At 41.0% G+C, this 24,076-nt stretch overlaps 1 protein-coding gene across 1 annotated transcript in view; it reads left to right on the top strand.

Annotated features, from left to right (window-relative positions):
• Positions 1-1,278: 1,278 nt before the first annotated feature.
• The window catches only part of LOC311039464 (sodium- and chloride-dependent betaine transporter-like), a 34,528-nt gene continuing 11,730 nt past the window's right edge, over positions 1,279-24,076 (top strand). The window contains exons 1-10 of the mRNA XM_084049357.1: positions 1,279-1,491; positions 4,038-4,172; positions 8,194-8,334; positions 9,539-9,662; positions 11,408-11,452; positions 13,835-13,964; positions 14,578-14,712; positions 20,423-20,526; positions 20,773-20,897; positions 23,744-23,856. Of these exons, the coding sequence (XP_083905483.1) occupies positions 1,422-1,491; positions 4,038-4,172; positions 8,194-8,334; positions 9,539-9,662; positions 11,408-11,452; positions 13,835-13,964; positions 14,578-14,712; positions 20,423-20,526; positions 20,773-20,897; positions 23,744-23,856 (1,122 nt within the window). The 5' untranslated portion in view covers positions 1,279-1,421. The remainder of the gene's footprint in view (positions 1,492-4,037; positions 4,173-8,193; positions 8,335-9,538; positions 9,663-11,407; positions 11,453-13,834; positions 13,965-14,577; positions 14,713-20,422; positions 20,527-20,772; positions 20,898-23,743; positions 23,857-24,076) is intronic.

The raw sequence follows: 24,076 nt of genomic DNA, 5'->3' as shown, positions 1-24,076 counted from the left end.
TATAATATTTAGAGAAATGTAAAGTTTCAAATACAAAAAGATCCCCTACATTACAACAGACGTTGTTAATTTCCCGGCGCGACACCGTCGTGGGAGGAAGTACAAACCAGGCTTTTTCATCCGCCTGCTGATAGGAGCATGCAGACAGAACGGGCCCCGCCCCCTCCCTCCCTCCCTGTAGAATAAAACTTCTATTCTTTAAACTCTCGGTTCCAATCAGTTGCAGTCAATCAGTCAGTCGGTCCAAGAGGTTCTGTTTTTCTCAGAACACAAAGCCTCTGGTGAGTTGTTGCATATCCACGCGGCCACGCCAATTGGATATTTTCTTATTTAGATTGTTAATTATTATTTTTTAACATTTTGATGAGCTATTGAGGCTCAATCTTGGGTTCTGTAAGGTTAAACAATGTAATGTAATCCCTATAGTTTTTCTTCTAGCTTCATGCTTAGCTTTTGGATATTATAGATGCATATATTGTCATTGCAAAACACAACGAAATAGGCACCGGCTGCAAGTCCACTCCATTATAAAATACCATAAACATTCAGAGTTACTTTTATTATCAGCAGGTTAATACGTATTGCTATTGCTCTTGTCTTGGGGATGGGGTAGTTTGACCATTTACTGAATCATGATGTTAGTTTTCCTTTTGTGAATTATTTGTTATTTGGGCACCTCTTTAGCACATGGGAGGTATTAAAGAGTTCCTAAATGCATTGGTGTGACTGTTGAGGATAATCTGCATGTTAAATATTGAGTGTAGCCTATTGTATAATCTAGTTTGTGAATGCATTTCACAGTGAACTAATAATTAATTTAAAACAAATGAAAAGTTTATATAAAAAAGACTATATACATATACATATACATATATATATATATATATATATATATATATATATATATATATATATATATATATATATATATATATATATATATATATATATATTATTACTATTATTTATGTTTTTATATAGAGCCTATGGAAACCTCCAAAACTGTTACTTTTCAGGATTCAAATGAAAAGTATAGCAAAATAGCAAAAGTATCAGATCTACAAGCTCAAAACGTGTCGCTTTGCACAGCGCTTCGAGCTTGCAGGTCTGCCAATTTTGATGCTTTTATGTGACGCCCTATTGAAGTAGGGCGTTAATTTACCAAAAAAAGTTAAAGTTAGAATATGGAGATAAGAGGTTTCTCAGCAACAATATGCTTGTCTACAAACAACAGAGAGAAGAAGTGGGTGTCGATCAGGAGAGAGCGAGAGAGCATGGCTGAGGAGACAACAAGTGGGGCCCCTCCTGGGGGGATCGTAGCAGCAGAGGACACGGGGCCCCACAAAGCAGACCCCGAGGTCGGGGACGGGGTCCATGAGGCGAGGGGAAAGTGGGCCAACAAGACGGAGTTCCTGCTGTCCATGGCCGGGGAGATCATCGGCCTGGGAAACGTCTGGCGGTTCCCTTATCTCTGCTACAAGAACGGAGGAGGTGAGACATGATGATGGAGTGATGTTTGAAGAAGTTATGATGGATGGGGATGATGATGATGATGGTTTGTCTCTATAGAAACCAGCCTGGAATTCATAGTCTACTCCAGGGGTCTTCAACGTTTTCAGGCCAAGGACCCCCTAGCTGAGAGAGAGAGATGAAGCAGGGACCCCCTCTATATTGTATACAAATTGTGTTTCAGATTTAACTGTTTTTGTTTACTTGGTCTGCTCTTTTTTTCCCTCTACACCAAACACCTCTTTGCCAAAAAATAGCTGCTGCGAGGCGTTGTGAGCTTGTAGATCTGCTATTTTTTGGCAAAAGTTCTCCTCAGAAAAGGGATGCTGCTAAGGTTCAAGTGGTTAAGTTAAAAAAAACAAATCCCATCACACAAAGATTTGGCGGACCCCCTGTAGTAACTCTGAGGACCCTCTAGGGGTCCCGGACCCCCTTTTGAAGACCCCTGGTCTAATCTACTGCCCTGCAGTAGTGGGGAAGTTACTCAAGTCCGGTACTTAAGAGCAATTTCCAGGTGCTTATTACTTTATGAGTACAAAAATACTTTACAATTTAGGCATTTAGCAGACGCTCTTAATCCAGAGCGATTTACAGTAACCATGTCAACCAGTCAACACAAGGTAATACATCAAAATGCATAGAAATAGTAATCTAGGATCATAGGTAAACCAAGAGTCATCTAAAACAGTGAATCATCGGTCTAAACAGTATAATATATAAAAAGAAACTATACAAACTACAACTCAGATGTTGTGCATTTTACTCCTTGCTTTGCGGATTTAAATTATTAATACAAAACATAGACTAACCACTTTGTGGCAAGTTTTGCATTTTTCATGACAAATGTGGGAGAAAAACTGTGCAATCCCTTCCAATAAATAACATAACGATTTAAATACTTCTTGGTAACCACTTGGTGGTTAATCACAAACTCACAAGTTGTGAGCTTGTAGATCTGCTATATATATTTTGTTTTTAAAATGAGTCAAATTTGAGTACTTTTACTTTGGTTGCGTAAGTATTGATGCCAATACTTTTCTACTTTTACTCCAGAGAAATGTTGAATACAGGGCAGCCATTTACTTGTCTACTTGTTACTTGTAAAGTATTTTTTCATATTGTGGTATTACTGACTCTGAGTATTTCTTCACCACTGTTGCCCTCCAGAAGATATGGACAATGAGCACAAAACAAAGGCTACACAGAAAGGAAGGAAAGAGGATTCCTCCATTTGGAAATGATTTATGACTCTAGCAATGATTATGGTCATTTTAAGCGGTGAAATGAGGCAGTTTAATATTCTGGTTGACTCGACATGACACCTCTGAACGCAGAAATGTGCGTGCAAGATCCGTTAACCAAGAAGTATTTAAATTAAATGATGTTATTTATCAGATGGGACGGCAGAGTTTTTCTCCCAGGTTTGTCATGAAAAATGCCAAAACTTTCTTTAACCCATTAAGACATGAGGCCGATTCTACTTAATGTCTTCTAAATCCTAACAGTTTTCTGAAAAACCTATATTGCTATATACATTAGGCTATCGTAATGAAAATCGTTTTAGTGCAATGTCACTGCACAGGATCAATTTGCCTCCATTGCATTGTCACTGTTGCACATGTCTGTACATTGCGATTGTTCGATGCTGAAACGATGTATTGTGCAACCCCTATAGTATTCGTGTGTGTGTGTGTGTATGTATGAATGGGAGGGGGTATTTGTGAGAGGAATGAACGATGAGAGAGATTCCAAGAGATTGATCGTGAGAAAGAGAAGAGTGTTAGAGAGCAGCCGCAGGCAGGCAGACATGAACTCATGTCTGCACGCAGTGGGCGGGGCTTTAGAAGGCTATCAGCCATGTCAACGCATTTCCCTTCATAACGGTCTCAATGGCACTCTGTATTCACTTTATTAAAAGGGTTTCCTTTCAAAGTCCTGGGACAGTGGTTCTCAAACTTGTTTGTGCCAAGGAACCCCGAAATGTACTTTTGCTGGCGGACCCCCTGGAACCCCCCCCCCCCAAGGACCCCTGGGGATCCCCGGACCTCACGTTGAGAACCACTGCTCTTAAGCGACAAAACATCATTGGAGTAATGGTCCGATATTCCCCCCTGGATATTGCGTAACGATACAGTATCATTCTGTGATGTACAATTATTGGTCACGCTTGATGTACAATTGGTCACAATTGATGTACAATTGGTCACAATTGGTCACCAGTGGTTCTCAAACGCTTGGCTTCGCGCTTGTAGATCTTCTACTTTTGATGCTTTTGTGTGACGCTGTAGTATGATCAAGTAGCGTGTTAATTTAGGGAAAAACAGTAACACAAAACGTTAGAATATGGAGATAAGAGGTTTCTGCCCGACAGCGACGATATGGTGTATAACAGGGTATAACCTTTTAATCGAACCTATATGAGACTATTCACTCTTCTGTGTGTGTGTGTGTGTGTGTGTGTGTGTGTGTGTGTGTGTGTGTGTGTGTGTGTGTGTGTGTGTGTGTGTGTGTGTGTGTGTGTTCAACAGGGGTCTTCTTCATTCCTTACTTTGTGTTCCTCTTCTTCTGTGGTATTCCTGTGTTCTTCCTGGAGACGGCGTTGGGCCAGTACACCAGCCAGGGCGGGGTGACGGCCTGGAGGAAGATCTGCCCCATGTTTGAGGGTAAAAAACTAAACAAGGCTTACATTCATCTCATATCGTTGGCATTGTCATCCATAAAGTTGAGTAAGGGTATTTTTTGAAAAAGGAAAACAATACAAAATATAGCTGCAAGCAGCGATAATACGGGGCCAGGAGAGAGAAAGAGAAATGATAATTCCTTTAACAGGTCAGTTCATGAAAGTCCTTGCGGTCTTGTTTCCAATGAGGGCCTGTGAGCAATTAGGGGTTAAGAGTCTTGCTCAGGGACAAATTTCATCGACACATTTGCTGACCTTGCCTGGAATCGTACCTGGGTCAACCAGAGCCTCTGGCTCCCTAACCACTCAGCTATGGCCGACCCTGAGAGAGAGAGAGAGAGAGAGAGAGAGAGAGAGAGAGAGAGAGAGAGAGAGAGAGAGAGAGAGAGAGAGAGAGAGAGAGAGAGAGAGAGAGAGAGAGAGAGAGAGAGAGAGAGAGAGAGAGAGAGAGAGAGAGAGAGAGAGAGAGAGAGAGAGAGAGAGAGAGAGAGACGGAATAGATTGAAGAGACAGAGAGAGAGACATGGAAACGGAATAGATTGAAGATAGAAACGGAATAGATTGAAGAGAGAGAGAGCCATGGAAACGGAATAGATTGAGTCATGTTTTTTGCAATTCAACTTAAATGAGTCTGCATCAAGTGAGGCTTGAACCGGAAACCTTGCGATCGTGAGGTACTCTTAGGTAGCTGCAACACTACCTATAGTGCTATAGCTTTGTCTAGGCTGATATTGTCTGTTGAGGATGACAAACTCTTGCCTTCTGTCATGACCCAAGCCCCTGTTTCACTAACACAAAGATCACTCGTTCACAAACCATTTACCAATGAAGAAATTGTACATCTCCTCAGAACCAAAACTAGTGAAAGTAGCCGATCTACAAGCTCACAAACCATTAAAAGTTGTCAGATTGTACATCGGCTATTTTCACAATGAAGTATGTTATACATTGAAAAAACATACTCTCATTGCTATCTGAAAAGTTGTGAGATTGTAGATCAGCTATTTTCACAATGAAGTATGTAAAAAACACTCAATTAAGTATTTCATGTTATCTTTAACAATTGCAGATATATTCATTGATAGTCATGTTGTGTGAAATGCAACTTAGATGAAGTCTGCACCAAGTGAGGCTTGAACTGGTGACCTTCAGGTTGTGGGGCACACATTTAAGCGAGAAGCCACCAACAGACAAGAACCTGTGAAAGGAGATCACACAGATGATACAGTTTCACGCAAATAGCTGAAAAATCCTGGGTTTAAGTGTTTTTCAAACTGCTCAAGATTGCGGACAATATAAGGGCGGTGCTTACTGGTTAACGTGATAGATGTGTTCCTCATTAGTCAAGGCACATGTGTAAGCAGGTCTAATGGCTGTCGGCCAAACGAGGCATGACTTTTGCCTGTTTAAAGTTTCAATTTTCAAAAAATTGCTATAGCGCCCCCGTTTGACCAATTGGAGTAAGATTGGTTTCAGTGATATTTGGAATGGCCCTTTACATTTCTGCAAAGTTTCAAAGAATGGTAAGTCTGCATGTATGTGTTAGGGGCAGATGAATAATTGTCATAAAACTGCAATATGCATTGGCTCATTAAAGCTTCATTTTTTCACTTATGGAAGATATTTTGCAAACGTTTTTTGGTATAGGTCCAAAGTTCATGTGTAAAAAGTTTCGTGCAGATTACTCAAAAATCCCAGGAGGAGATAGGTTTTAACTGTTTTTCATATAATTCGAAATGGTGGGAGATCTAAGGGTCAGAGGTCAAAAGTCAGAGGGTGAAAGTTGTTCATCATGAGGAGACGCATGTGTGTATTGAAGTTTTATGGCTGCAGGTAAAACAGGGCATGAGTTGTACCTGTTCAAAGTTGGCATTTTCAACTGAGTGCTATAGCGCCACCTTTTGACGAAAGATTGTGAGATTTATTTTTTGATCGTTTTTCATGACCATCTATCATATGGCCGAGTTTCATAAAAAGCGTATGCACGGTTCAGCCAGAACTGGCAAAAACGGCAGAAGAAGAAGAAGAAATGGAATAATGCGAATAACAATACGGGTCCATGCTGGAAGCCTGGCCCCATAAAAATCTAAAAAATGTCATGACATCAAAGCAGTCTACCCAGATCAGCTGTTCTTTACATTTAAAACCAGTGATTCTCAAAGTGGGGTCCAGGGACCCCCAGGGGTCCTTGAGGGGGGTTCCAGGGGATCCCCAGCTAAATAAGTTAATATAGCATCATAATCAGTTTTAACCACTTTTAACCACCAATGTGACTCGTTATGAGCTTGTAGATTTGCAAAAAAAGAAAAGAAAACGGGAACATTTGGAATATTTTTTGAAACATTTTAACAACACAAATGTTGTATAGAGGTCCACCACCCATGGGACAAAATATTTTCGGATGGGGGTCTGCGGCCAAATGCAATATATTTTGGGGTCCTTGACATGAAAATGTTTGAGAACCTCTGCTTTAAACAACAAGACAAAGCCTAATAACGGCGTGGCATTCATATGGATCTCTGATGTCATGAGGCCAGCCTATGACATCAGTCATCTTCCTATGACATACGTATCTATGACACCAGTCATCTTCCTATGACATACGTATCTATGACACTAGTCATCTTCCTATGACATATGTATCCATGACATCTTTGGGCAAGGTTTCAGCCACATCCGACACACCCAATGTCTTCCATTGTAAAATGGAAGTGAAAAATGTCAAAACAAAGATTTAAAACATATGTGGAAAGGAAATGCATGGAGGTACTTCCTTGGCCTACTGGCAGTGTGCACGAGAAATATGGCAATGATCGTTACAGCGGTTTGCAAAATTAGCCCCGGGATGGACAGACACAGACACACACACACACACACACACACACACACACACACACACACACACACACACACACACACACACACACACACACACACACACACACACACACACACACACTCACACTCACACTCACACTCACACACACTTCTAGACATTTCGTCACTGTTTTTTTACAGAGCCGCGCCGTAAACAATATCTTTGTGCTGTAAGGATTTTAGTAACACTTTCCTATGTGATTATTTTTTGTGTTCGATACAATTAACTACTATTGGACGCTTTGCCAAGTGTTGAATCTGGCATCGATCACAAAATGTGGAAGGAATGAGTTAGCAGGTGTCCTTTGACATGATCAAAGTGACTTTGTGAGCTTCTAGGTTGACAGTATCTTAACATCTTTGAAAGGGTTTATTTTTAAACAATTGATTTATAGTTTTCTTTGGTTCTGACAGTCATGACTTATCCTTGGCAAAGCATTTGTATCTTCTATCATCTCAGTGAATGTTCTGGATCAGTCAGAGAACGTTCTCCCAATACTAAAGTTTGATAAATAAATAGCTACGTCAGTATGAGAAATCACAACCGCTCGATTTCATTTGCCTGAAACGATGAATGTACATAGTACAATACAACAGACAACACAAATTATATCTAAAAGTCTGCTTAAAAACAAAGTTTATTGGACACAATAATCTAAACGATTATTTTTAATAAAATTGTTCAACTAATCGATCATAATCTCGGCTTGTGTCCACGATCTTATTGTTTCTAAATGTTGATTTTATTGTTGTATTTATTTTGTTGTATATTGTGTGGATATACGTTGTTAAGTGTTCAGGATAGAGGGACAATTGGGTCAAAAAGGATGAAAAAATCCAGGTCCAGCATTTTGTAGGTAAAAGGCCTTTATTATATTTGGCTACAGACATTAAAAAAAACACAAACGCTTATCGGCTTGTGCCTCCCCAGGCTCTACCGCTATCGAGAGACATTTGTGTGATTTTGCACTGTAAATAAATAAAACCTGAACTTGAAACTTGAACAATAACAGCATCTGGAAGACTACGTGACTCTCTCTCCAGTCCAGTCCACACAGACACAAATGATATTTGAAATGGAAAGCAAACATAAGACATGTGTCTGACATGTGCTTTGTGTCCTGCAGGGATCGGGATCGCCTCCCAGGTGATCGTCATGTATCTGAACATCTACTACATTGTGATCCTGGCCTGGGCTCTGTTCTACCTGTACAACTCCTTCAAGTACCCTCTGCCCTGGGCCTCCTGCGACAACTACTGGAACACTGGTAAGATGTGAGGACCTCATGTTCCTGGTCCTAAACAAGAAAGACGGTTGTTTTATGGTTAATCCGTTAAGACCGGGAACGCATCTGTGTCATTTTAAGATTTCTTTAACTGTTTTATTTTAAATCATGGAACATTTGTGCAAATCTTTGAATATGGATATATGTTTTAAAGCGAACAGTTTTTAACTCCGATATGTACTTCTGGGGGTCCCTGGAACAACATATTTTGAGATGTGGCGTCCACGGCCAAATACATTTGGGGTTCCTTGACATGGAAAAGTTGGAGCACCACTGATATAGCAACATACTAGGATTTAGAAAATATTTTTTGATAAATTCCTAAAAACGTTTGGCCGCGGAACCCCCCATCTCAAAATGTTGTGTTCCAGGGACCCCCCCAGAAATTCCACACGATTACATTTTATTCATTAAAAAAAGTACATAGTGCTGCTTTTACAGGCACTTTAGTTAAGTTTAGTTTATTTGAAAAGTCATAACACGAGTTAAAACAATAAAGAGGTTATAACACAATAAAGTCCAGGACGTATTTCCATTGTGGTCCTCTTACACATAACAAGTATACATCTCATAACATAAGTCATGTAAAATGTACAATAAATAAACAATATATTTCAGAAAAGACATTATATTTAAACTCACCTAAAACCAACTACAGCCCTTCCTACCCTAACCTAAAAAGAAAACCTGAACTTACTCTGGAAACTTTGTTACATCACATACCATGAAAGTGATTCCTTCTCATTGCATTGCTAATAATAATATAAAATAACAAAATGTGTCGTGTAATAGAAGCTGACCTGCCACTCTATGTGTATTGTCTCTGTCGGGTGGAAACCTCATTATGTCCAAAACTGTGACTTTTCAGGGTTCTAATTCAAAAGTAGCAGATCTACAAGCTCAAAACGTGTCGCTTGTGAATCTGCTACTTTTGATGCTTTCGTGTGACGCTGTAGTCTGAAATTCTTTTTTGGGAATAACCCCTTGAGACGAACCATATCGTTTTCAAGGGGGTCTGCAAATTACAAGATGCAGTGCATACATTAAGACAAAAATATTTAGCAGACAATTCAAACAAGATACAATTGGAACATCAAAGAAAGAAGAAACAAAGTTATGAATATGGAGATAAGAGGTTTCTGCCCGGCATCAACGATACAGCATGTGTTTCCTCTCTGTTCTTCAGAGATGTGCCACAACCGACCGAGCGCCTACGCCAACCCCCACATGTTCAGCACAGACTCCAGCTGGTCCTTCCTAAGCAACAACACCACGCCGTGGTACTACGACTCTGATGACTTCAGTGACATGTAAGACCAGCTGTGATTAGGGCTCACGTTTATACATATTAATTTGACATAAAAATGTTTGAGAACCACTTGTTTAAACAACATTAGACAGCAAGCCCAAATAAGCAACTACACTTTGTCAACAAAAGCCCCCTAAAAAAACCAAGCCGAAAGTCGCTTATAATACGCGGATTTGGCAACACTGTCTTCAACCTGGCACCCCTATTTGGGCATGTTGTTATAGGCGAAAATCTCCAAACACTTCCAAATATTTGAAGAATAGCAAAAAATTGCTCTGAGCTTGTAGATCGACTATTTTCGCAGTGCAAAACCGTTGAAAACTGAGCTGTAACGGAGAGCCTGTTTGGGAAGGTGAGATATTTCCCTTCGATTTTCATTGATACCTCTTGTCAACCAATAGGGTTCCTATTAGGATCTAATGTCTCAATAGAAGAGCATGTAGACCAAGTACAACCACCACAGTTGTAACAGGCCTATAAACCCATTAAGACCTGAGACCGATTGAGCTGTATTTGTCTGCGGAACCCCAATTTGAAAATGTTTTGTGCCAAAATTATTCAAAATCTTTCAAAACACTTTCAAGATTTTTCAAAAATGTTCAAAAATTGAAGATGTACAAGTGACTTGCTGTGAGCTTGTATATCTGCAATTTTTTTTGAGCCACTGTTCTAAATCTAAACCACTGTTCTAAATCCTCAGAGTTTTCTGAAAAATATAGCAGCTTTCCCGGTTTTAATGAATTAACTCACTCTAACATGTTGATTCATTAACAAATAACATTAAAAAGAAGTTATGCATTGCAGCTTTAAGTGGTTTCAACATTCATCTGTAGCAGTTAAAGAGGAATTAAACATGATACATGGATCTAATGGTGCTGCTGCACATAGTGACCTGACCTGCTGCGTGTGTTGGATTGCTAGGTCGTGTTGAAAGGTTTGTGGATAGGTCGTGATTTGTGGGTATTACAAGAAATTAAGCATTTGTACTGGTCTGCGTATATTCTCACACACCCATTATGTTGATTTAGGAGGAAGAGGTCATTTTCTGACCTTCTGTAATGAAGGCTACAGGCCTGTGCGTGGGAAAGATTAACAATAACACTTGTTAAATCAGTAAGATTATTCCCCAGTAACCCTGTCAGGTCTGGTTAAGATTGTATTAAGTCTCGTACCGGAGACTCCGCCGCTCATCAAATTATTGGCTTAGGAATGCGCCAAAACAAAACAAATCTCCATGAATTCAAGGCTTCATGGGGTGTGTAATTGATAGAAAATAAGTAATTCTTTGGTGGGTGAACTACTCCCTTAAAACTAATTATTTGCGCAACAACTATGCAGTGATGGTGAAGAAAGGGAACGTGGAAAGGCACTTTCTGACAAACCACAAATCATTTTGTCTAGACCTTTCCAGCAGACAGAGAACTGAGAAAGATTCATAAGGAACTGAAATATCAGCAATTTTTACCATATAAACATTGTGCGTAGCCTGCAACAGGTGCTTGCCTACACCAGTTCTCAAACTTTTTCATTTCAAGGACCGCTAAATGAATGTGTATTTGGCCGCGGACTCCCATCTGAAAAGATTTTGTGCCGCGGAACAAAACGGTGGATCTGCTACTTTTGATACTTTTGTGTGACGCTGTAGTATGATAAAGTATTTGGGTGTTAATTAAAATGTGGAGATAAGAGGTTTCTGCCCGACAACAGCGATATATATATATAACAAATTGTTTTAATATTTTTCAGCAACCCGACCAACGCGACCACGTCTCCCGAGGAGGAGTTTTGGATGTAAGTGACAACGCACACCCACGCACGTATGTACGCACACACGCTCACACGCATGCTCAACAGGCTCATAAGTCCGGATTCTGTCTTTTCCCGGTGTTTCGCCCAGGTCAACGTGGTTTTAGGCATGGTTTCTGTTGGCTTAGGGTTAAGGTTAAGGTTAGGGTTAGGCATAGTGTTTTTGAGGTTAGGGTTAGGGTTAGGTTTAGGCATAGTTTCTGTTGGCTTAGGGTTAAGGTTAAGGTTAGGGTTAGGCATAGTGTTTTTGAGGTTAGGGTTAGGGTTAGGTTTAGGCATAGTTTCTGTGAGGTTATGGTTAAGTTAAGGTTTAGGCATAGTGTTTGTTAGGTTAGGGTTAGGGTTAGGTTTAGGCATAGTTTCTGTGAGGTTATGGATAAGTTAAGGTTTAGGCATAGTGTTTGTTAGGTTAGGGTTAGGTTTAGGCATAGTTTCTGTGAGGTTATGGTTAAGTTAAGGTTTAGGCATAGTGTTTGTTAGGTTAGGCTAGGTTTAGGCATAGTTTCTGTGAGGTTATGGATAAGTTAAGGTTTAGGCATAGTGTTTGTGAGGTTAAGGTTAGGGTTAGGTATAGTGTTTTGTAAGGTTAGGCTTAAGGTTAGGTTTAGGCATAGTTTTTGTAAAGTTAAAGGTTAGGGTTTAGGCGCCATCTGGGCGCCACACCAAAGGAAGAGGGAGTCCCCTCATGAATCACAGTTCAATACTCTCAGCCCCAGTGGTGTAGCTGGTGCTGCCGGATCATTGGTTCATGGAAGCAATCTTCTTCAGTGATGTTTCCCACACAACAACAGGGGTTTCTTCTCGTTTACATCTCACAATCACTGCAAAACAACATCAAGATTATTCTGTTTCGGCACCAGAGGGAGTCCCAAAACATCTCCATTACAGTGCAATATTATGCAAATTCCATCAGGTTTGAACTTGACAGGATCAAAATGTCAGGGGGCTTTTGTAACGTTGGGTGCATACTCTCCACGTAATGAATTCCTGGTTTCTTTTGAGGCTCAGATGTTGGGAAATCAGAGGAGAACTTTACTCTGCGCTGCCCATTACAGATGAGAACAATATGTGTTCTTTCTCTCTCTCTCTCTCTCTCTCTCTCTCTCTCTCTCTCTCTCTCTCTCTCTCTCTCTCTCTCTCTCTCAGCTCTTAAAGTTTAAACTGAAGCTGGCTAAAGTAAACTGTAGGCGGACAGAAACATCTGTATTTATGGTGCAGATGGTGCAGATGTTTGCGGACACTTTCTGCATTTGAGGAGGGAGTCCATATGGACACAATGAAAGGGGAAAATGGTTTGAATATGCCCCCCCCGCCATGCTGTCTTGCTATGATGGATTTGTAGAATGTTAGATTTATTTTGTGCTGTATGTTGCAGAAGAAAATCTTTTTGATTTTTATTTTACAGCGTAGAGCGGTTTTCCCAGAGAAATTAGACGTTTGCCCCTGGACACAATGCGTTGCAAGGCGTTGTGAGATTGTATTTTCACAATATTTATCTGTGGAACCGAGGCAAACTAAATGTTAATGCTTCAACTCCAAGTGCTTGTCAGGGTGTGTGTGTGAGTGGGGGGCGGGGGCTCCAGTTCAATTATGATTATTTTGGGGGGGTCACAGCCTGAACCACTGGTGTAGAGTGCTAATTTAACTCTGAAAGTGTACTGATCCTACATACTGCAACTGGTACAGAATTCCATGTTAGTCAGGGAGCGTCATGTGCCTTTAACACATGACCTGTTGAATGTTATTTGTAACGCACTTTGTATTTGAACCAAATCTCAAAGTGCTACATAGCAAGAGAAATAAATAAATAAATAAATAAATAAATAAAATAAACAGTGAAATGAATCAAATTCAGATCAATGGTCAACTATACACAGCGAATAAAACACACAAGGCATCAATACGTCCATCTAGGCACATGCCTTGTTAAAAAGAAAGGTTTTTAGTCCCCTTTTAAAAGCGTCAATGGCCTGTGGTGCTCTCAGATGGTCAGGGAGGGCATTCCACAGCCGAGGAGCCGAGGAGCAGCTGAGCAGAAGGCCTTGTCCCCCATAGTGTTTCTACAGTACGTACAGTACTCACTGTGCACTGTATTTTGCATATTGTCTCTGTCGGGTGGAAACGTGGAAATGTCCAAAACTGTTACTTTTCACAGGATTCAAATTCAAAAGTATCAAAAATAGCAGATCCACAAGCTCTTTCGTGTGATGCTGTAGTATGATCAAGTAGGGGCGTTCATTTATGAAAAAAACAAAACAAAAGTTAGAGTGGAGATAGGAGGTTTGTGCCCGACAGCGACGATATGGAAGGTGGTGTTCAAAACAAGTTTATTTTTCTTCTCCTTCTCCTCTTCCTCCTCCTCTTCAGGCGCCGTGTGTTGAGGATGTCAGACGACATGTCTATTGGGTACATCCACTGGGACCTGGCCATCTGTCTGGCCATAGCGTGGGTCATATGTTACTTCTGTATCTGGAAGGGAATCAAGTCCACAGGCAAGGTGAGGACACCATCCATTTCTTTCAAAATTGTCCTGAAAAATATTCTACCAAGAGACCACAAGGGGAGTGTTCTATTCCCATAGAAAGGAGGTACTCACATGTTTTACTTAAGTAAAAGTATCCCCATACCCAATTGTAGAAATGGTCTGTTACAACTGAAGTTTGTACTTAAAGTACCAAATGTAAAAGTTCTCCTAATATGCAGAATGTTCCATTTTAAGTTTTCAAAATGTATACAAATCTTTTGAAAATAGATTTACTTTTAGATATTTAGATGTTGTGACTAAGCTCACAAGTCACAACGCATTGCGATGCAACGTGTTGTGAGCTTGTAGATTGTCTATTCTCAAATAGTCGGAGTGCATATGGCTGAAGAGGTTAATGTGTATGTTTTGTAATAATAATGAAAATCTACAAAGTAACTAGGAACTAAAGTTTTCAAATAATTGTATTGGAGTAAAAGTAAAAAAAATGTCTCTGAGAGTGGAAGTAGAGTAAAATATACCCCAAAATTGTACTTAAGTGCAGTACTTGAGTAAATGTACTTTACACCACTGTGTATCATGACATTATTTTAATGTACATTTTGTGCGTGCGTGCGTGGGTTTCCAGGTGGTGTATTTCACGGCGACGTTCCCGTACCTCATGCTGTTCATCCTTTTCATCCGTGGGGTGACACTTCCTGGAGCAGCCATGGGCCTCAAATACTACCTCTACCCTGACCTCTCCAAGATCGCCGACCCCACGGTAAGACCATCCTTGCGCTAAATTAACCAGAGTTTGAGGAGATAAGAGAGAATTCAATGAACTACAACAGGGGCATTCTGAGGAGAGCAGATCTCCGCCAGGCCAGGCGGCCTAACCAGGGCTGTGTCAGTCGAGGGGTGCAGCCATCAGAACAAGAGGAAGCTGCGGGGGGGGGGGGGGTTGGAGGCAGCATCTCTACGACATACATTCAATTACATTTTTAGCGGCGCTGGCGCTGGTCCTGCTCTATACCTGGCTTTTCCGTCAACGTTCTGATTGGTCAGGTCTGTCAACGTTCTGATTGGTCAGGCCCGCCAAGGTTCTGATTGGTCAGGTCCGTCAACGTTCTGATTGGTCAGGCCCGTCGAGGTTCTGATTGGTCAGACACGTCAACGCTCTGATTGGTCAGACACGTCAACGCTCTGATTGGTCAGACACGTCAACAAAGTGATTGGTCAAGCTTCACGTGACACGTGGCTATAAACACATTATAAACACATATCGATGACAAAATGTATCAAAGGCGCCGTTACCTTCACACAGGGTGTGATTTTTCAATTCAAAGGAGCTTTATTGGCATGAAAAAACTTACGTTTACGTTGCCAAAGCAAGTGTCAAAACATAATAAAAACAACTTCAGAAAAAAATAAGTAAAGTACCGTATATACAGTTGGTGGGCGTACAGCATTGTGTTAAACAGAGCTATGTTACATTATATACATGTTATATACATGTTATATACAGGGTATAAAGCTTTTTGAAACAAATAGCAGCAATCTTTTGCTGTCACTTTTGGGACAATAGGCAACATTTGTCCCAAAACTATTTAAATAGTATACAAAAAAAGCCTCCGATTTAAAATGTGTTTAAAGGTAGACTATTAGCTCCGCTTACATGTGCAGTAGGTCTATGTCAGAGGTCTACTCTGTACAGATGCAGTGCAGGAAACACAATGGTTAGTATACATACAGTTCAACATTTCGCATTTGTGGTGCCACCTATGGGCAAATGCAGCTGGGTGTGTGCTGTAGAGCATTCTTTCTCAAAGTGGGGTCCGGGGACCCCCCAGGGATCCTTGGGGGGGTACCAGGGGGTCCCCAGCAAAATTAGTTATATAGCGTCACAATCATTTTAACCACTTTAACAATATTTTGTACTTCGGCTATTCAAAAATAGCAGATCTACAAGCTCATAGCGCGTCACTTCGTGCCGCGCTTTGAGCTTCTAGATATGCTGTAGCCAATACATATGATTTTGGAGGTCCTTGACATGAAAGAGTTTGAGACCCACTGCTGTTTTATTGCTATTAAGTTTAGAGGGCCCTCAATAAGTAATACTAATTTGGATTAGATCGGAGACATAATAGACAACTATAAAGAATAGGCAAGTCATATATGTTGGTGCTATTTCAAAGTTTTAGAGTTAAAGTGATTGTGTAACCAAAGTAAACAAGCGGCTGAAAGAGTTGATACTCTGCCAGTGGAAATGATTGAACAACTCCCGACCAGCAGTGGAAAGTAACCAAGTACATGTACTCAAGTACTGTACTTAAGTACACTTTCCATGTCTTTTTACTTTACTGGAGTATTTAAACATTTCAATACTTTTACTTCTACTCCACTACATCTCAGAGGCAAATATTGTACCTTTTACTCCACTACAATTATTTGAAAACTTTAGTTACTAGTTACTTTGTAGATTTTGATTAACATTACAAAACATACATTAACCACTTCAGCACGCGTTGTGAACTTGTAGATCTGCTATTTTCAAAGGATTTTCATACATTTAAAAAACGTCCTGTCATTCTGCATAATGTGTACTTTCACTTTTGATACTATAAGTATATCTTTATGCCCATATTTCTGTACTTTTACTTAACTACATTTTGAATACTGGACTTTTACTTGTAACAGAGTATTTTTACATGATGGTATTGATACTTTTGAGTACTTTTTCCACCACTGCATGCTCCTGACTCCCACTCAGCCTCAACCTCCATTATCTGTATTTTCTCACAGAACTTGAGTTTATTAGCCTCACATTCTGTGAAGATAAGACCCTCTCCTTGTCTTCTCTCTATAGCTGTCTCCAGCAGTGTTGCCATGTCTGCTTATTATAAGCAACTTTGGGCTTGTTTTTCTGTAAAGTTGCTTGTAAATATTGGTTGCGTTTTTTTGGGGCTTGTTTCTAAAGTGTTGTTACAGTACTTATTTGGGCTTGCTTCCTAAATGTTGTTTAAACCAGTTGTTCCTACATTGTTTTAATATGTAATTGTCCACGGACCACCCCCCCATCTGAAAATATCTTGTGCCAGGGACCTCCCATACAAGATTTTTGTTGTTAAAATTTTCCAATATTTCAATATTGCGACGCGTTGTGAGCTTGTAGATCGGCTGTTTTCAAATATCAAATGCATATAGGTTTAAAGTGCTCATGTGGCCTGGTCGCTTCTTTTGGGATTGTTTCCCTATAGAACTGGTTGCTTATTTCTCTCACAAAATCTGGCAACACTGGTTTCCAGATTCCCCGAGGGGGGGGGGGGGGGGGGGGGCACTGCAGTCTTACAAAGAAAAACAAACCAGGAACCTTTTTTTCAGTAACAGAGTTTATGAAAGGAAGCTTGGCCCCTGTGAGGGTCCCCATAACATCAACACCTTAATAAAAGCAGCTCTCTCCGCGGTGTCTGAAACAACATGGTGACATGGGGACAACATTTAGCTAGTTGAGTTAAGTTGGAGAGAGATTCACAGATTCGCTCTTCTGGGATTAATAGGGCATACTGTAGCAGTGCTGGCCATTGTGTCGTTCCACAGATAGAAAGCTGGTCATTTTTCCCACAGATATTTATATTAATTATTTTAAGCCTGGAACCAAGCCGTCGAGGGCAGGCTCTGATTCTGTGTCAAACAATATGAAAACCGCAAAAACATTTTATTTATTAAATATATTAATAATATAATTAGATATTCAAATATTTTTTGACAGTAATACAAGTGTCTGTCTGTCTGTCTGTCTGTCTGTCTGTCTGTCTGTCTGTCTGTCTGTCTCCTCACAGCAGACACATCATCTTCTGTAGGTCGCTGGCACAAACTATTTTTGAGATGGGGGTCCACGTACATATCAATTTGGGGGTCCTTGACATGAAAAAGTTTGAGAACCACTGAACTATAGGATTTGTGTGTTTTAAGAGCGGGGCTGCGGGGTACATGACTGCCTTTTTCAAAACAACTCGAATATCTGAGGAATCTATTAATCTGACTTACATTTTAGTGGAAGATTCATTCTGGCTGCTGCAGTCTTAGAGGAGTAATTCACCCCCAAAAATGACTTATTTTCTATCAATTGCACACCCCATGAAGCCTTGAATTTGATGACCGGGTCAATGGTCAATAGGAGACTCTGCAAGTCTCCTACCGGAGGCTACGCCGATCATCACATTTTTTTTTTACTCTTTAAGTCAATAAAGATGCATTGTATCTTTGAACAAAGGGGGCAGTCAGAGAACTGCTCTGAAGCATCTTGGGAATGCGTTTCCTCTACTACACGAGGGTGCGAGGACCAGTGTTGCCAGATTTTATGAGAGAAATAAGTATCCAGGTCTATGAAAACAAGCCCAAAAGAAGCAACTATAGGCACTTTAAACCTATATACATTGGCTATTTGAAAATAGCCGATCTACAAGTTCACAACGTGTCGCACCGTGACGCGTTGTGAGCTTGTAGATTAATATGGAATACATATTAATTTTGGGGGGGGGAATACATATTCATTTGGGGTGTCCTTCACCAGAACATTTTTGAGAACCACTGGTTTAAATAACATTTGGGAGACACGACCAGAAAAGCAACTACACTTTAGAAACAAGCCCAAAAACCGCAACCCACAACTACCAATATTTACCAGCAACTTCACAGAAAAACAAGCCCAACGTCGCTTACAATAAAAAGACAGGGCAACACTGGCGAGGAGTGTAGCAGCTCTGCTGCAATTATAAGCCAGATGAGCACACAGTCAGGAAGTTGTGAGAATGTCTTCTTTTTGTTTTTGCTTGGGGGAAAAAGTTCACAGTGAAAGCAGCTGTGGGGGTCACAGGTCAAGGTTACGTAATGCCCAGGCACTGCAGTTCAAATCTGGTTCAAATGAGACTGAGAGCGTGCTAGTGTCTTTATTTTCTTTTCAAAGGAAGTGGGCTCTAGTCCGGTTGAAAGGGGTTACTTTGTGTGTGTGGGGAGATGGATTTGGGACAGCTCTGCTCAAAATCAAAAAACTCAAATCTGAGTCGGAACAATCTGCTTCTTGTGTTGTCTGGATCAGCGGATCTCAAAGTGGGGGGGGGGGGCGGGGGGGTTGTTCCAGGGGGTCCCCAGCTAAAGTAGTTAATATAGCATCACAATCATTTTAACAACCTTATCCATTTATATGTTATATGAGCTTGTAGATCGGCTATTTTCAAATGCCGAAATGTATATAGGGCTGAAGTGGGCAATGTATGTTTTGTAATATTAATCAAAATCTACAAGCTAAATTGTTTATTTTCAAATAATTGTAGTGGAGTAAAAGTACAATATTTGTCTCTGAGATGTAGTGGAGTAGAAGTAAAAGTATTTAAAATTGGAAATACTCCAGTAAAGTAAAAGTACCTCAAAATTGTACTTGAGTAAATGTACTTAGTTACTTACCACCTTATGTGGGGTCTAGCACCACAGGGTGCTCCGGTGCTTTGCTAATGTTAACCAGATGCTGCCAAAAGTCTGTAGACAAACACCTTCAAACCAAAAGGAACCACCCAGCAACACCTAAACACACGCACACACATACACACACACACACACACACACATACACACACACACACACACACACACACACACACACACACACACACACACACACACACACACACACACACACACACACACACACACACACACACACACACACACACACACACACACACACACACACACCTTAGTGTTAATGTACTGGATTTCTGAGTGTACAGATGTTATCCATAAAGGATCCACGTGGTTACATTTCTACACATGTTAATTAAACAATGAGGATTTTACTACGAACACGAATAGTGCTACCCAATTCACACACACACACACACACACACACACACACACACACACACACACACACACACACACACACACACACACACACACACACACACACACACACACACACACACACACACACACAGCAGAGCAGGGGGAAGTGTGATTGTTTATGTTGGCATGAAGCAGGCTTTATTTAATGGTGCTGTTGACATGAGACTAATGGCTTTTTATTAGAAGAAAATAACTTAATGGCAACCAGATGCTGCCGTTTATCTAGCCTGGCATGGCCTGACTAATATCACTGAGTAGATATTAGGGCAACTCTTTTTTGCAATGGCAGATTTGTCTGGTTTCCAGGTTACCGTTTATCCTCCTCACCAGGCGAAACGTTTCACTCTCCCAGTGTGGGACTGTTGGCTTTGAAATCTTAAAATGTCTTTTATCTCTTGTCTATTTGCCTCTCCCTCTCTCTCTCTCTCTCTCTCTCTCTCTCTCTCTCTCTCTCTCTCTCTCTCTCTCTCTCTCTCTCTCTCTCTCTCTCTCTCTCTCTCTCTCTCTCTCTCTCTCTCTCTCTCTCTCTCTCTCTCTCTCTCTCTCTCTCTCTCTCTCTGCCTCTCTCTGCCTCTCTCTGCCTCTCTCTAGATATGGCGTGATGCAGGGACTCAGGTGTTCTTCTCCTACGCGGTCTGTCAGGGAGTGTTAACAGCCCTGGGAAGTTACAACAAATACAACAACAACTGCTATAGGTCAGTGGTAGCAACCGCCCCCCCCCACACACACACACACACACACACCTGTGTGATGACTTACGGTACAGTGTCGGGCAGAAACCTCTTATCTCCATATTCTAACTTTTTGTTAGAACGTGCGACGCAAGCGACGCGTTTTGAGCTTGTCTTTCTGCTACTTTTGAATTTGAACCCTGGAAAAGTAACAGTTTTGGACATAATGAGGTGTACAAATGACAGAGACGACTTGTTTCGCGGTTGCAGGGACTGTGTAGCGCTGTGCTGCCTGAACAGCGCCACCAGCATCTTTGCCGGTTTCGCCGTGTTCTCTGCTCTGGGATACATGGCTCATGAGCTGGGCGTGGAGGTTCATGACGTCGCATCTTCTGGTGAGTTTCTTTCCTTCTCTACTTAGCCCGGGGGTCTTCAACAGGGGGTCCGGGACCCCTAGGGGGTCCTCAGAGCTACTACAGGGGGGGTCCGCCAAATCTTTTTGTGATATTTCTTTTTTTTTTTACATTAACCGCTCTGAACCCTAGCATACCCTTTTCTGAGGAGGACTTTTTGCCAAAAATAGCCGATCTACAAGCTCTCAACGCCTCGCGCTGCGAGGCGTTGAGAGCTTGTAGATCGGCTATTTTTTGGCAAAGAGGCTATAGGCGTAGAGGGAAAAAAGGGCGGACTAAGTAAAACAAATGAAAATAATCTGAAACACAATTTTATACAATATAGAGTTGGGGTCCCTGCTTTATCTCTCTCTCAGCTAGGGGGTCCTTGGCCTCAAAAGGTTGAAGACCCCTGACTTAGCCCATTCAATTCGGGAACGCATCTGTGTCACTTAAATATTCATTCATAGCAGATATACAAGCTCATAGCGTGGCACTGAGTGAGCTTGTAGATCTTCTATTTTTTTTTTCTGATCGTGAACATTTTTGCAAATCTTTGAATGTATATTTTCTTAAAGCGAACATTTGTAACTCAAATCTTTTCTTCTGGGTGGGTGGGCGGGGGTCCCTGGAACAACACATTTTGAGATGGGGGGGTCAAATACATATTATCTAAACATGTTTTCTAAATACTAACAGTATGTTGCTATATCGGTGGTGCTCCAACTTTTCTCCAACTTTTCCATGTCAAGGACCCCCAAAATGATATGTATTTGGCCGCGGACCCCCATCTCAAAATATGTTGTTCCAGGGACCCCCAAAAGATCAGAGTAAAACATTTTTGCTTTAAAACATATATGTATCGAAAGATTTGAGCAAATGTTCACGATTTAAAGGCATGGGTCCTTGCATCACAACACAAGACTTTTGTGTTTACAAAGTGTTGACTTTTTTACTGCTGTATTTGTCACTCCGAGGTTACAATGACAAGATTACACAGCTTTAAAGGTAACTATATGCTGTAGCACTTGTGTGTTCTAAATTAATTAATTTCTTTCTTTCTCATCTCACTTGCATGCATTCTGTATGGGCAATAAGTGCAACTGCTATGTCAACCAATGTCCAGCAGATGGCACCTCATGTACACAGTTTAGCACATACGTTTTACTTGCTCTCTAGTATGGAGATGATTTAGTGCCAATATTATTCACACGTGTTTTAATACTCTAGTGTCTGTTTGAACGAAAGCTATTATGATTCTCACCATTATCTATATATATTTATGGTAGAGTTAATTTGTGTTGAATCATTAATACCAGCCCGCAGGTTACATAATCCATGAATGTGAAAACTACAACACAAGTTTGTAGCACATACCCTTGGTGGTTGTGACATCGTCCTCGTTCGCTGTTTATGGCAACAACAAACAAAGCGGTCTTGACTTTAGAACAGGGGTCTTCAACGTTTTCAGGCCAAGGACCCCTTGGCTGAGAGCGCGATAAATCAGGGACCCCCACTATATATTGTATAAAATATTTATTTGTTCATAGATTTCATCGGCAACTTCATAGACTTGTTTCACAGCACTATCATGTTGGATTCATGTTAATGTGTATTTCCAGACATTTAACCATGCTCTAAAAACAATACTTAGTAAACCTGACCTTTCACTCTGTACTTAGTCTGCTCTTTTTTCCCCCTACACCAAACTACTTTGCCGAAAATAGCAGATCTACAAGCATCCTACAAGCACCTACAAACTTTAGCCAAAAATAGCAGATTTACAAGCGCACAACGCCTCGCGTTGTGCGCTTTTTTGGCGAAAGTTCTCCTCAGAATAGGGATGCTTGGTTAAAGTGGTTAATGTAAAAATCACACAAAGATTTGGCGGACCCCCTGTAGTAACTCTGAGGACCCCCTAGGGGTCCCGGATCCCCTGTTGAAGACCCCTGCTTTAGAAGATATGAATTGTGATGTAATGTAATATAATGGCGGCCTGGTTCCACTGGGACCGTAGGTGTCAATCAGAGTAAAGATCAGAGCCCCGCCCTATAACAGAAACACAGAGGCATAGAACTGAATGAGCAAACCCTGCATGGGTAGGAACTGAACTCTGTTGGTACATACAAACAAATACCGTATGGCAGATGGAAAGTGGGGTGTAACTGTAGCGTGCTCTGCCGGTGTTTGTCCATGAAAAGCATCATGGGAATTGTGGGAACACAGAGAATATATATATATATATATTTATATATATATATATAATATTCCCAAAAGTGTAGCATCGGCCTCAGATCTTAACCCATTAAGACCTGGAAGTGTGTCATTTTTAGATTTGAGCTAAAAAGCATTATTTTACACTTTGGGCTATTCAAAAATAGCATATCTACAAGCTCATAGCGCGGCACCGAGTACGGTGAAAATGCGTGCAAATCTTTGCATATATATATTTTTTTTTAAAGCGAACATTTTTAACTCAAATCGTTGCTTCTGGGGGTCCCTGGAACAAAATATTTTGATGGGGGTCCGCGGCCAAATACATATCATTTTGGGGGTCCTTGACATCAAAAAGATTGAGCACCACTGATATAGAAACATACGTTTTTCAGAATACTGTTGAGATTTAGGAGAATTGGCTTCAGGTCTTAATGGGTTAACCGTTAACCCATTAAAACCGGGAAAGCGCCTGTGTCATTTTAGATTGGAGACGTTGGCTATTCACAAATAGCAGATATACATAGTGCGTCACTTCGTGCCGCGCTATGAGCTTGTAGAGTTTTCAGGAAACTGTATTTAGAAGACATTTGTAGTCTTGATGGGATTGTGTTCACTGTGTCTCCTGACCACAGGGACCGGGCTGGCCTTCATCGCCTACCCAAGGGTTCTGTCCATGCTGCCTGGTGCCAACTTCTGGGCTGTCCTCTTCTTCTTCATGCTCGTTCTGCTGGGCCTGGACAGCCAGGTGTGTGTGTGTGTGTGTGTGTGTGTGTGTGTGTGTGTGTGTGTGTGTGTGTGTGTGTGTGTGTGTGTGTGTGTGTGTGTGTGTGTGTGTGTGTGTGTGTGTGTGTGTGTGTGTGTGTGTGCGTGTCCGTGCGCGTGCGTGCGTGCGTGTGTGCGCACGCGTGCATGCGTGTGTTCACAGCACGTTGAGATGCAGCATGTTGAAATTGTGAGCTTATTAG

The sequence above is a fragment of the Gymnoscopelus microlampas genome, assembly GCF_963454915.1.
Source record: "Gymnoscopelus microlampas genome assembly, chromosome: 23".
Taxonomy (NCBI): domain Eukaryota; kingdom Metazoa; phylum Chordata; class Actinopteri; order Myctophiformes; family Myctophidae; genus Gymnoscopelus; species Gymnoscopelus microlampas.
Note: the sequence above shows the minus strand (reverse complement) of the source record. Positions and strands in the feature narration are given on the sequence as shown.